This window comes from Diabrotica undecimpunctata, chromosome 8, assembly GCF_040954645.1.
Source record: "Diabrotica undecimpunctata isolate CICGRU chromosome 8, icDiaUnde3, whole genome shotgun sequence".
Lineage (NCBI taxonomy): Eukaryota > Metazoa > Arthropoda > Insecta > Coleoptera > Chrysomelidae > Diabrotica > Diabrotica undecimpunctata.
This window is the reverse complement of record NC_092810.1, coordinates 65,543,798-65,557,991: the sequence shown is the minus strand read 5'-3', so window position 1 is coordinate 65,557,991 and position 14,194 is coordinate 65,543,798. Positions and strand designations below refer to the sequence as shown.

The 14,194-nt window shown below is 34.2% G+C and overlaps 1 protein-coding gene across 1 annotated transcript in view; it reads left to right on the top strand.

The window, feature by feature from the left end:
• The window catches only part of LOC140447648 (uncharacterized), a 221,085-nt gene that overhangs the window by 156,415 nt on the left and 50,476 nt on the right, over nt 1–14,194 (top strand). The window contains 3 exon segments of the mRNA XM_072540422.1: nt 2,694–3,042; nt 5,057–5,212; nt 9,979–10,123. Of these exon segments, the coding sequence (XP_072396523.1) occupies nt 2,694–3,042; nt 5,057–5,212; nt 9,979–10,123 (650 nt within the window).

Genomic DNA, 14,194 nt, shown 5'->3' with positions numbered 1-14,194 from the left:
TTTCAAATATCGCTAATTAGATTTATTAATTGTTATAAACAAAGCTGCTATGAATTAAATACAAAAAGAGGCTAACTTTGTCCCAAATTATTTTAGGACAATTTTTTTACTTTTGAATTAGTAAAAAAATTCAGTCTTTTTAAATATAAAAAAATAATATTCTTACAGGAAATGGTTAAAAAGTTATTCGAATTGTTTATAAGCAAAAAATCGACAGGTTTTTGCAAAATTATTTTACAATATTTAAAATTAATTTTCTTAATTTTTTTTTAATGTAAATAATAGAACAAGTCTTTTTCTTCCAGGAACTACCCTCACAATTACTAAAACTATATAATTTTCTGACTTATATTGTTGCAAAAAATATTAATTTGGAATAAACAAATAAAATAAAATAAACTTTTAAACTATTTTACCCATCACTTTGAAATTTTAACCATATTTTAAGCACTATAAGACACAGCATTCCATACGATATAAATGTTATAAGTTTATTTTCAAAAAAGTTATTAACATTTATAAAAAACCGAAATTTTTTACTTATTTTGCAACTTCCTAGGCAACAAATAAAGATATAAACATTTAGAAAACACCATTGAAAGTTTTTATATGACTTATAAGTTTCTTTTCTTCTAAAATTTGTTTAAAATGCTTCACTTTTTGCTGATAGACGAAAAAAGCAAAAATTTTTCGTTTTTTGACCTTAATTTGTTAATAACTAATTAAGTCTAAAAAATCGACTGCAGTAAACATATAGGTTTTTGTTACAGAGGACCATACTACTCAAAACAATTATCGTTTGCCTGGCCGGACGAGTGTCAAAAACAGGGTACTTTTTTTGCTTATTTGCCTGGCCTATGACAGTGAAGTGAACGCTCCAATTTAAAATAAAATGCATTTATTTGGTCGCAGCGAGGCTCGGTGCTCGCACCTCGTAGTGTCGATCGCAGAGTACTAGGGACGAGAATCGAAAAAATACTAATCTGGAATACTATTGTCTAAGTCCATGGTCCGATACCTGGCTCTAGGCTGGGCGCTGCGCTTTGACGGTGAACGCTGGAATTTTTAAAGTAATGCATTTATTTTACGTGGCGAAGATACTTTGATACCATTCTATTTCCCGACCGAGGGTCGGCACCTCGTTATGAACGCACACTTACAACGCAGATTGCAAATTGAGAAAGACGCACTCACACATACCGACTGGATATTTAAATACCGCCACGAAAAAAAAAATCTAAAATTGTAAGGTCTTGAGATCCTGGGGGAAACGAATATCGCTATTTTGTGTAATTAGTGTACCTGGAAACATTTTTTGTCAGGACATTTATTGAAGTGTTCGCTGTGTGTGGCGTAGCGTCGTTTGGAACCATGTGTTGCCTGGATTATACCCTGGAAAATTAACCAATTCTGGACGTAGTGAATTTCGCAACATGGCAGTGTTTCTAGCACTGTTGACAATTAGCGTGCATCCCCTAGCATCTTCAAAAAAGTAAGCTTCGATTATCCCCGATGTAGACATGCTACACCAAACCGTCACCTTTCTTGAATACAACTGTTTCTGGTGGAGTTCGTTTGATGTTTAGGACACCAATAGCGAGCATTAAGGTGAAAGTGAGCCATGTCACTAAAAAAAAATCCAATCTTAACTACCTTCATCCCAAAAACAAGTTATCATCCTATCAGAAAAAGTTTTTCTCAGGAAGTGATCAGTTTCTTTAAAATATTGGCTTAACTGAATTTTATAAGGGTGAAATGTTAAATCCTTCCTTAAAATATGCTGAATATTGGCACGAGACAAGTTTATTTGCACGAGCATGTTTCCGAAGTGAACACCGAGGATTACGATTCACAGCACGTCGAACTTTCTCAATATTGGGAATTTCGGATAGTTTTTGGTTTGCCTGGTCATCGATGTTAGTGCAGACGCGCGTGAGTCTGCACTCATGCAGTTAGTGCAGACATTTAGAGAAGACAGGATGTTTTACATATGTATTACGCTTTACATTTTTAAAACATCATGTCTTCTCTAAATGTCTGCACTAACATACATCGCGGATGGTACCGCGTCTAATATTGTACCGCGCAGAAAATCGCCGCCGAGCAACTGTATAAGAGTCGTTGGCTTTAAAATAAACCTCAACCATTTAGACACGCTGCGTCTTTGTCCATCATCGTTCCATAGTAACTGAAATCCGCACGTGTCGAGTACACGACCGAAGTACCGATTCCATGGAATTTCGAACACGGCCGGCGTAGGGTATGTTTAAATAATAAAATCTACTCTGAGACCCCCTGTATATTCCTTTTCATTGTTTTTTAACTAATGTTTATCTTATTCTAGCCTACACAATGTTCATTACTTTATCTCATCTGAGGGCTTCCTCTCTTGTATTCTCAAGGTGGCTATTATTCTTTCTTTCTTCTTTCATATTGTCCTCTTTGTCGAATTTGTCGAGTTTCCATTTTAGTTTCACAACTTGTTCTGTAACGACTCCTTTATTTGTTACTTTTCCAACTCATTCATTCATAGCTTTTTTTAAATAAATATATTTAAAAACATTTTTATCTTTAAAGCGATTGTATTCCACAATTAGAAATAGGTAATGAGTGTAATATTTTATTGCGTTAATTAAAAAATTATGTCTGTTTAATGTAACCTCAACATTTGACTCTATTTGTGTTTGTTGCAGATGGACACATCGAACGCAAACAACAACGAATTTAAAGGTCTAGAACGCCACAAAATGGAATACATTATGAGACTGGAAGAAGTACGGAATAGATTAAAAAGCATTGACAATGAATTACTCCTGTATACAAACGATGATTCTGATCTAGACCTTTCCAGTGATACGGACAGTGATCGCTCTAAAGAACTTGAAAAGCGGTTATCAACCAACTCGTTTAGCAAAATAACTGACATGAGCTGCTCAGTGATTATTAGTAATTCAAAAGTTCCTGATGATAGCGTATTTAACATGTCACATTCCTTTAACGAAAAATTATTCCAGGAAAAATCTGTCCTCGAAATAGGAATTAGTAAGTAGTAGTAGTAAATAGTTATATTAGGAATTAATACCCTCCTTCTGAAACATCTGTTTTATAAATAGCCATCAAACTTTTTTTAAGTTATTTAACATGTGTACGACTATATTCGTTCCGTGCGTGACCATGGTAGGGGTACCTTGAAACGATGCCAGCGTGCGTAGCGGCGAAATATGACAAAATTGGAATCATGGAATCTTTTTACGCATAAATTTTATCAAAAATGTGTGCAAATACATATTGCGTATTTAATTGTGCTAATAATAGCAAAAATAGTAAGTGTAGTTTTTATAGGTTCCCAAAGATTGCATATAAATTGGAGAAAAGAAAAAGATGGATCCGTGCTATTAATATGAAAAAGTAAATATCACATAATCTCATTTTTATGCAATTGAAATAGGAAATATTTAAATAATTTACCTTAAATGATATTTTATAAGGCTTCAAGCTAATGTAGAGTGCCTGATGACTTTAGCTTTTATATCATACCTTTTACTATTACTTTGTTTAATTATATGCTCTTTCGCGTGAAAAACTTGATTTGCCAGTACTAGATTTTTCCCTTTCTTTTCCGTTTGGGGTTAAAAAGATATATTATGATGAATTTTGAGAAACCCAGTTTTTAATACTACATTTTTTTGTACATAAACTGAAAAAATATAATTAAAAAGTTAATTATTAATAATTGTCAATTTCACAATGTCAAACATGTCATATGTTTAACCTGAAAATTGGTAGGTCCAAAACAGTCAGATGAAGGCGGTAGGTGTCGCGTCAGTCACGCACGGAGCGAATAGGGTTGGGTAGTGAGCAAAAAAGGAAGGGAGAATTATTTAAAAGAGGTTAATCTTTGTAAATGGGTATATTTTATAGACAAAGATAAATTAGAGTTAACAAAGATTAACCTCTTTTTGTGATACGTGGTATACAGCCAGCTGCAGGAATTATTTTCCTTGTGGATTTTGGAGAATTATTTGTCTTTTATTGCAAAATTTCAGCTATTACTTAAAATAATTTGTAAATAGAGAACGGCGTAATATGCACCAGAACGTATGAATGCTTTTTCTCTCTAAATATCGGTCCCTCGTTGACACTACTACATGTGTCGACCTAGTTGGACTTTATTGAGTACCTATATGTAACTAAATAAAATATACATTTTATACATATAACGTATTATGCTAAAGATGGTAAGAAGGCATGCTTACCTGTCTTTTCTTTCTAAATGACTGTTCTACTTCCACACTACATATTTCGGTCTAGTTGGCCTTATCGAGTAGTGGCAGAACTCGAAGACCATCAATTTTATGTCTGTGAACTACGTAGTAGCGCTAAAATATTTGAAACTTCCTCTACCTTTAAGAAACATATTTGTTTTATGGAGGACGGTGTATTATGTACATATGCATGTATATCAGAAGAATATATCTACTTTTGTTAAAAAATTGAAAATAATGTATGTGACACACAGTGATGTTTATTTTCTGCCATCCAAAATAGATAGCGTTACTAAGCGATACTACTGTGTTTAATTGAATGTCCAGGTACCATATCGGCCAATATATGTCAAGATTTACAAAAGAGATGGAATTAAAACAAAAGCTAATAAATATTGGACCAAATAGTTACATCTGACCAACACAGAGAACTTTTTAAAATCGAATATGGGAGATCATACAAATAGAAGCGCTGATTTGAAGCATGCACTTAATTTTCCTAATAAAAGCTAAAAGTTTAACTTCTGGAATCCATAAAATTCAATTAATTAAAAAATACAGACTTAGTTCTCATTTATCAATTTCAGACAAATTATTCACCGCTTCTAAATTTTTTCACCATGTACCCATAAATAACCGTACATATGTTTAACTACTTAGAAAAAAATGTCTAAATTAAAACCACAGTATGAAACCAGTTATTATTAAATTTTGCAAAAACTTAAGAAGCAGTTGTTTGTTTTTAAAATCGTTTAAAATTACGGTGTTTTGCAATTGTTAATTTCTTTCAGGCAAAAAATTCCCTAGTCAAGATGACATAGACAGAATAAGTAGAGTTACTTCCCATACACCTATTATCGAAGAGGGTACGGACTCTTTAGGAAGGAAAACCATTGAATCTCTGAAAGAAATTGAAAGGAACAGACATATTCATCTATGTCAGCAAGGTAATTTTTGTTTATGTTTATAAAGTCAAAACTATTACTGTGATAACTGCTATACTATGTGGCAGCATACTACATACATATTTATTGGATGTTTTTGGTGCTTTGTGTCCAACATTTATGTTATACCTAGATGGTATTTTTAACATGTTTCCAGTTACCAATTTATTCAGTAGTATTTCCCCACAGGAATACATACACCTGGTTAGAGAATTACTTTTCAAGAATTCAATACCTACTCATACCACTTTTGATATTTGCTGTTTATATTAGGCCTATGCTTGGAACAAAACTTTTTTAAATTTGATTATAAATTTTACTTTCACAACTGGAGCTTGTCCATGGGTAGTAACTTGGAGTCATTGATGCTACAGAATCCTCTATTTAAAGATAGAATTAGAACTGAATTCTTAAATTATCTTAACACTTTACACCCGCGGATAAAATTTACTAGAGTTCGAAACTAATTCTTCACGTCCCTTTTTAGATATTTTAATTTCAAATTACTCCTCTCTCTACAAAACTGAATTTTGAAGTAGACAGGAACCCCACAACTATATATGCTATGATTAATTTTCGTTCAAACCATCCATTTTTTCACAAAATGTCAGCATTCAATAGTTTCTTAGCTAGAGCCTTTAAACTCCCCTTATCCAAAGAGGCGTTCAGCGTTGCAAACAGTTAGCATTAAATAATAATTACCCTCTATATCTTATTAATAAACTATATAGGAAATTTTTATTCTTCTTCTTCTGGTTCCTATCCGTTTCGGATGTTGGAAATCATATTGGCAATCATGACCTTGCTCGCTGCGGCTCGAAACAGCTCCGTTGAGGTTTTCTTAAACCATGTTCTTAAATTCCGCAGCCACGATATTTTCCTTCTACCGGGTCCTCGCTTACCTCTGACTTTACCTTGCAATATAGACTGCAGCAGGGAGTAACGGTGTCATAATGTGTCCCAGATATTGCAATTTTATGCGTTTGATCGTAAACACAATCTCTGGTTCCTTGCCTCCGCCCCGTACAACAACACAGAGAAAACATAGCATCTCAAATGTCTCATTTTTGAATCTAGGGATATGTTGTGACTTTTGAAGATGGCGCTCATTTTGTTAAAGACCGTTCTTGTCTTTCCTATGCGGCACTTTATTTCCTGTACATTGCTCCCTATTCGTTTATAATAGTTCCCAGGTAGCAATACTGTTTTACTCGCTCTATCTGCGTCCCATTAATGTATAGATGAGCCCCATTTATATTCACCTTGCTGATAATCATTTGTTTCGTTTTGTGGGTATTAATGTTTAGTCCGTACTGTTGACTGTACTCGTTTATTCTGTCCATTAGCCTCTGAAGTCCCTCTAAACTATCTGCTATCACCATGGTGTCGTCGGCATATCTAACATTTGTTACTCTTTCACCATTTAGAAGGATGCCTTCGTCTATTCCGTAAAGAGCCTCATGAAAAATTTTCTCTGAGTACATATTAAATATCAACGGCGATAGGATACATCCCTGTCGAACTCCACGTAGTATTTTTATGTGATATGTTTCTTCTCTGTTAATTTTCATGTATGCGGTCTGATTCCAGTATAGTTCTGAAATTATCCTGAGGTCTTTGTCATCCAGGTCTGCTTCTTTTAAAATGTTTATCATCTTTTGATGTTGAACTCTGTCAAATGCCTTTTCATAGTCGATCAAGCACGCGTATACGTCGCAGTTAACGTCGCTGCATCTTTGAATCAGTACCTGTACTCCGAAAAGTGCCTCTCTGGTACCCACTGCGTTAATGAAGCCGAACTGTCTGTCCGATATTTGTTCCTCGCACTTCTTATAAATTCTTCCATGGATGACTCTAAGAAACAGTTTCAACATGTGGCTCATTAGGCTGATTATTCGATATTCTTCGCACTTTTTAGCCCCCTGTTTTTTAGGTATCGCTATGAATTCTGATTCTAGCCATTTATCATGGATGATTCCTGTATTGTATATTTTATTGAAGACAGCCGTGATCCAATTTATTCCTTCTTCCTCCAAGAGTTTTAAAAATTCAGCTTCGATATTATCAGGCCCTACAGCTTTCCTGCTTTTCATCCGTTTTATTGCTTCTTCTACCTCGGATTTAAGTATGTCCGGGCCCGTCATCCTCTCTGAAAATGGATGCCTATAATCCCTTCTTTGATCTTGAAAAAGTGTCTCCAAATATATTCTCCATTTGTCTTTCATCTCTTGGGTGTCAATGATTAATTTTCCATTGGTGTCTATGAGTTTCATTTGTGTTCGCTTTTTAAAAGTACCCGTTATTTCTTTTACCTTTTTGTGTACATTAAAATTGTTATGCTTGGCTTGTAGTCTTTCTATTTCTTTACATTTCTCTACAGCTTCTTTTTCTTTAGCTTCTCTTATTTTTCTTCTGATGTAAGCCTGCATTTTTTCATATTCATCTTTATTTCCTTTAATTAACTTTCTGCGTTCTATTAAGTGAAGGATTTCTGGAGTCATCCAAGATTTCTTCTTTGTTTCTTTGTTTGGTTTTAGCAGATCTTGTTTAGTTTTCTTAATAATTTCTTCGAATTTGTTGATTTCTCGTTGGGTGTTATTTTCTTCTTTTAGTTGTTTAACTTGGTTGTTAATATATTCCCCCACTTGCTTTTTAACTTCCGGATGTTGCAGGGCTGTCATGTCGTAGTTAGGTCTAGACTTTTTCTTTATTGTCTTCAGTCTCACATCTATGGCTCCCACTAAAGGTATGTGGTCAGATTCAATGTCCGCTCCTGGATATGTTTTGACAGATTATTTTATACCAAGAACAAACATTGACAGAAATTTTTATACCAAGAACAAACTCACAGACAGTTTACATCGGCAAAAGTGGCAAGAGAATAGACACCCGTATTGCAGAACATTTAAAATTAATTAATAAATACAAAGACACAGACATTTACAATACACTATGCTTTCTCGAACCATATTCTTTCAACCAACCACCCCTATTCTCTTCTTAATGTTAAACTCTTGCACGCATGCAAAGACTAATATAGTGGATATTTTGGAATCTTATGAAATTAGTAGAATTAAATCAAATGCTATTGAAATAGTTTTGAAGGAACAGCTTCTGTCATCTAAACTTTACATTTCCATTAACATAAACTTTTAGTTTAGTGAGTGAGTTTTACTTTTAACTTCTTCCTCAGTATATATTTTGACTTCATTTATGTTTTCTATTCTATTGCTCGGTCGGAGTTGTTACCAAATTTATTATATAAGTAGTTATATCATGAGATGACCCTTACCATATCTAACATGGCCTATACTTACATCACCCTATTTAGCCTTCATAAGGGAGACTACCAACAATTACTACCCTTCCCCGTTTTCAGTCTTTTGATAAATTCAATAGTAATGTTGTTTGCCTATCTAGGTTAACAACTAAATTTTCAGTGTCGTAGCTTATCTTAATAATGCTGACACATTTCACTAGCTCTTGTTCCCAACCTCTTTCCAAAATGATACCCATAGGAGAGCAATTTTTGTATAGTCCTTTGAATAACCCATTAATGAATAGTTCTAAATAGTAATTAGATGTTCCCTGTGGCGTTGGCAATCTAGCCACTTTTCTTTAAATGCGACTCTTGTACGTAGCAATTTTTTACATTAAGAAACATTTGTACACTTGTACACAAGATTTTTCTTGAAGTTGATGACGACGATGGCAGTGATGTCGAAATGTTTCCTATATTGTTTTATAATTTGTGGTTTTACTTAGAGATTAGTAATTGTTATTACCCCACAAATCACATTAGATACTTTTCATTATCACTTCTCCATATATTTTATTCGACTTCTGGTTGTTTTTATTGACGTTTACCAGACTTACCCCCTTTGTTTATGAGGAAATATCTGATTCATTTTTGCACTTTTGGATTATTTTTATGTATCTTTTAATTTTCTAGCATATCAATGCCTTTTTGTAGCAATTAGCCTATTTCTCATTGTAATAATAATACTTAGTTCCACTCGATTCGCTCCCGAATTTCTATTCAAAGCCACAGATTCATTTTGGATTGTGAAGGGAGACTCACATTGAAGTGAGGTCGCAATCCCTTTGTGTCATCGACGCCAGGGATGATTTATATTCATTGATACGTTCTATAATGGCCATAAAACATCATTCTCTGTTTTCTCGTGTTAACAATGTCTTCCCAGTGTTCATATCATTCACGAATTCATGATTTTTCGCCGGAATTATTCATTTTCTTTGATTGGTCCTATATTTTTTGATCTTTAGTTAGCATATGGTATTACTGTCTTTATGTTATGAATTTATTCCGTACAGGACCTTGATGTTCTATTGCCTGCTTGGTACTCGCCCAGTTTTTGATTTAAACTGGACTCCTCACTAATTAACAACAGCCTAAATAAGATTTTGTAGGTCACTGGAAGCAAAGAGGTTTCACGATAATTGTTGAAATCACTCCTTTTTGTGCAGTGGATGAATAGTTGCTACTGTCTTATGTTTTATCGTTTTTTAAACTTTTGTCGGGTAATCAGTCTTCTTGTTTATAAGTTATATATGTTTTATCCCACCTTTAAAATCACCCAACTAATGAAGGCTTCACGATCGTCTAACATACGGAATAATTTTCTTGCGTTTTGTTTTTACTGCAATCTGGAATGTTTTAAATCTATTTAAAAAATCTGTTTAAAAAATATTTATCTTACACGGTTTTCTGTAGAATGCTTCTACTTTACAAGTATATTTTATTTTAGGATCTCATGTCATCGAACAAGAAAGGCAGAGAGTAAATGCACTAAAGCAGAAAGTACAAGAAGAAGTAAAGAGTAAGTGGGCACAAAGAGTTCAAGACTGTGATTCCCTAAATTCTTCAGAAGAACTTGAGGAAGCACGAATTAGGTAATACAATATTATTTATATTTATTTATTATTAGCTTTATTATCTGTTTCTATTAACATACAATTGACTACTACAAAAAAAGTTCAAAAATTAATCAAGAACATCATTACAAAAAAGTGCCTGAGTTTTACCTGATTAATGGTGAGATACTAAAAAAATTACTTAGAAAAGCCATAGTAAAGCTTACTACCCTCAAAAATGCATATTTTAGACTTAGATATGTTCTCGTCCTTTATAAAACTGCAGAGGCCATATTGATACCTCATAATGATACCCAAAGTAGGACAAGATAACCATGAATAACCATCATACAGGCCAATCTCCTTACTATCCATAATCTTAAAGGTGTTTGAAAAATTGCTACTACGAAGAATGAACCATATAGTTGAACAAAAAAATATTATTTCGACACACTAATTTGGATTTCGTGATAAACACTCCACAGTTTACCAGATCCATCGAATAATAACTGAAATAGGCAAAGCATTGGAAGGTGACAAAATTTTTTCAGCAGTATTCCTTGATGTCGCAAAAGTATTTGACAAAGTATGTCACGAAGGCCTGTTAATGAAGCTAAAGAAAATATTTCCCATGCAACTCGTTGAAATATTGCAGTCATACCTAAATGGAAAATAAGTACTCTGAGTTAAAGCAAATAAACGCAGGGGTTCCACAAGGTAGCATTCTTGAACCAGTACTATACCTTTTGTATACATCTGACATTCCGGAGAGAAAAAACATTCAACTAGCCAAATTTGCTGATGATACAGCAGTCCTGACAATAGGAGCAACTATAGAAGAATCTACGGTTAACCTACAAAATGCAATTAATGACATAGAACACTGGTCCAAAAAATGGCGTATAAAGTTTAATGAGCAGAAATCAGTTCATATTAACTTTACTAACAAGAAAATCAATTATTTCCCAATTATCTTAAACAACAGCATTGTTCCTAATAAAAAAAAACAAAGAAATACCTGGGTTTAAATGTGGACGTCAAACTCAAATGGAAAACTGAACAGTTGAAGATTAAGTACAAAAATATGTATTGGCTGATATGTAGGTACTCTCAACTTTCCATTCAGAACAAAGTACTGATTTACAAACAGATATTGAAACCGGTGTGTACATATGGCCTACAATTATTTGGCTCTATCAAAAAAAGCAATTATAGAAATCTAGAAACGCTCCAGAACCGAATACTAACGAATATTGTAGGTGCTCCTTGGTATATTCGGAATGACAATTTACGTAGAGACCCTAAAGTCGAGTTGATTTCAAATGAAATTAAGAAAGTCGCCAGGAGACATGAAGAGAGGTACCATAAGCATCCCAATCATGAAGTACTTCAGCTTCTTCTCATTCAACCCCAGATGCGAATGCTTAAGAGGACTAAACCGTTCGAGTTTGTGTAATGTGTGAAGTTGTGCAAGGCTTAGTTAGTGTGGTGCATTGTAGCCACAACAAGGACTTGAGCAGTTAGTGAAAAGCAGAGTTAGTGCTGTGCTGTGTAACCACAACAAAGAAGTGGGCATTTCATGTCAAAAAAAAGCTAGGATGAGCCAGGTGACATCTAGCTTACAAACAATCTTAGGAAAATTAGGTTAAAAAAAATGTTGATTAATCTTGTAGATTAGATGTATTCTAATTGTTTAAATTAAAAAAAAAATTAGCCTTGTTCGAATTATAATTAAAATATAACCGATTTCACGCTAATTGTAATATGTAGCATTTCGTTAATTTTTGTAATTAGAATCACTTCTCCCCTCGATTTCGTAGTAGAACGTGAGTGGCACTACCAGTGAACTTGAAGATCTAGAAACACTCTTAAAAATTAAATATCATCTACAAGGAAATATTGCAGTAGACAGAACACATCAAGAGAGACTCAATAAATATAAATATGTGTGCCGTTGGATCACTGAAACGTTAGAACGATTACGAACCAAGGTCAGCAGTCATGAAGATGAAAACATTTCTATTTACATTTATTAGGGGATTTAACTAACTCCGCATTCCCACGCCTAGTCACTATCTTTGCGTGTCATCAGCGTCCTCTTCCTACAAATTCCTATGCTCCAATGCCTTTCTAATATTTCCACTGCAGAACAATCTTAGTCTTCCTGGCAGATTCCATCTAAGTACTCTACTGGGTCATCTACTTTCTTCTATCTGTAGATGTCCAATCCACTTAAGACTATTCATTTCTATTCTATCAGTTAATGTGTCTGTGGCATTTAATCTCCTTCTAATATCCTCATTGGTAATTCTGTCAAGCGTTGATATTCTGGCGGTTCTTCGAAGTTAGTCCATATGTAATACATCTAACTTTCTCTTTGCGTCAGCATTTAATATCTACAGTTCACTCCCATTACTACAGACTCCACAAATGTTCTTCCAATCCTAATCTTTGTTTTCTCAATTATATGTTGGTCCCACTATACTCAATTGACTTCCAGTTACTTTCTTTTCCTGTTCTATTTGGTGTCTCATTTCCTCTTGTCCTATCCTATCTGTTGTCAAAAGTGCTCCTAGATATTTAAACGATTTTATCTGCACTTTGATAAAATTAAAGGCAGATATCGAACACAATTTTATTAATTAAATCTTGCCCAAGTACTTTCGCTTTTCTAAAGCATCATCAGGGGCATTTCGTCAGTTTTGGGCTATCCAACAGGCGCAGAATGTAATAAACATAACATTAAACATAAAATTGTATAAACACTACACTAACAAGGACAAACAGTTTAAAATTATTTAAAATTTAGTTGAAGCTACATTCTTGTCGGCAACAGGAGAATCGCCTGCTCATCTTCAAGTTCCCATAAGTCCCATAATTTTAAATTGTTTGCACATGTTAATGACTTGTTCTCCATTATTGTTGATAGCTGGATCCCCATATCGTCCAAATACTTTATCATTTTCTGGAATTCCTACTGTTTCATTTAAGTAAACTGCAACAATAAGTGTTTGTTACTTTTTATTACATCCAATTGTTGCTCTATTAATTGATAGAAGTCGCGTACACAGAAGGTTCACCGTTTCTGTTCCAAATCTCTTGAGTATTATCTTGATAATCCTTTCGTTGTCATATTGAATATTTACAAGATGTTTATAATATTTTCTCTCTCTCTGCGATTTTTCTGCACCTGAATATATGTGAGCGTATGAACCTAAGGTCAGCACACCTTGATTTTTTTTTGTTTTTGTCAGACAGAGTATATCCATTTTACATTGTTCTATTTCCTTTACCACTTCTTTTGTTTTCATCGATATCCCCTGAATGTTCTAAGTTCCTCATTTCATCTTCGTTTTTTTGCGTAGTTCGTTGTTTATTTCTCCGTCCTGTATACTATGGCTTGTACTGTGTAGGCTTACACCTAGGCTTCTTTGCAAGGTTAATTTTTTGAGCGATGAGGAGCAAGCCCAGTTTTGTGGCGCCAGGAACTCACTCTCCACCCCCTCTCGTCTGGCATATCACGTACATCCATTGGACGCCATGTATCCGGTGGTTACGCGGAAAAATACCTTCGGGGATGTGAGAATAGGATTTGCTCGCAGAGCTGAGTTATATTCTTAGGACCCCTAATTTAAAAGCTAGGTAGCAGTGAGCTTTTCTCAGTTTTTATACATCGGTTACTCAATTCACCTCCAAGGCTTCTTACGAGCTTTTCACCTCAAAGCATTTCTCTGTAGTAAAAATATTAATTTGTCTTAGAACAACTGCCTTGGTAACGTATTGGTAAGAACGTCAACTTGCTGAGCGTAACAACTTAGAGATTGTGAGTTTGAATTTCGGACAAGATACGAATTTTTATTAAAAAAGTCTCTCGGTTCAGTACACACCCGAGCTACCGCGTTCAAATATAATAAGCAATTTTTTAAAGACAATGAACAGTTGAAAATAAAGCTAAGATTACCATATTGATCTCCAACTTTCGTCAAGGAGCTAGATCCTGAAGAAGAAGAATAAGATGGCAAGTGCTGTTAGTGAATGTATAACGTAAATCATATTATGTAACTAAGTTAGTACCTTACGTTTCTGTCCTTAAAGAAATTTTCTCGTTTC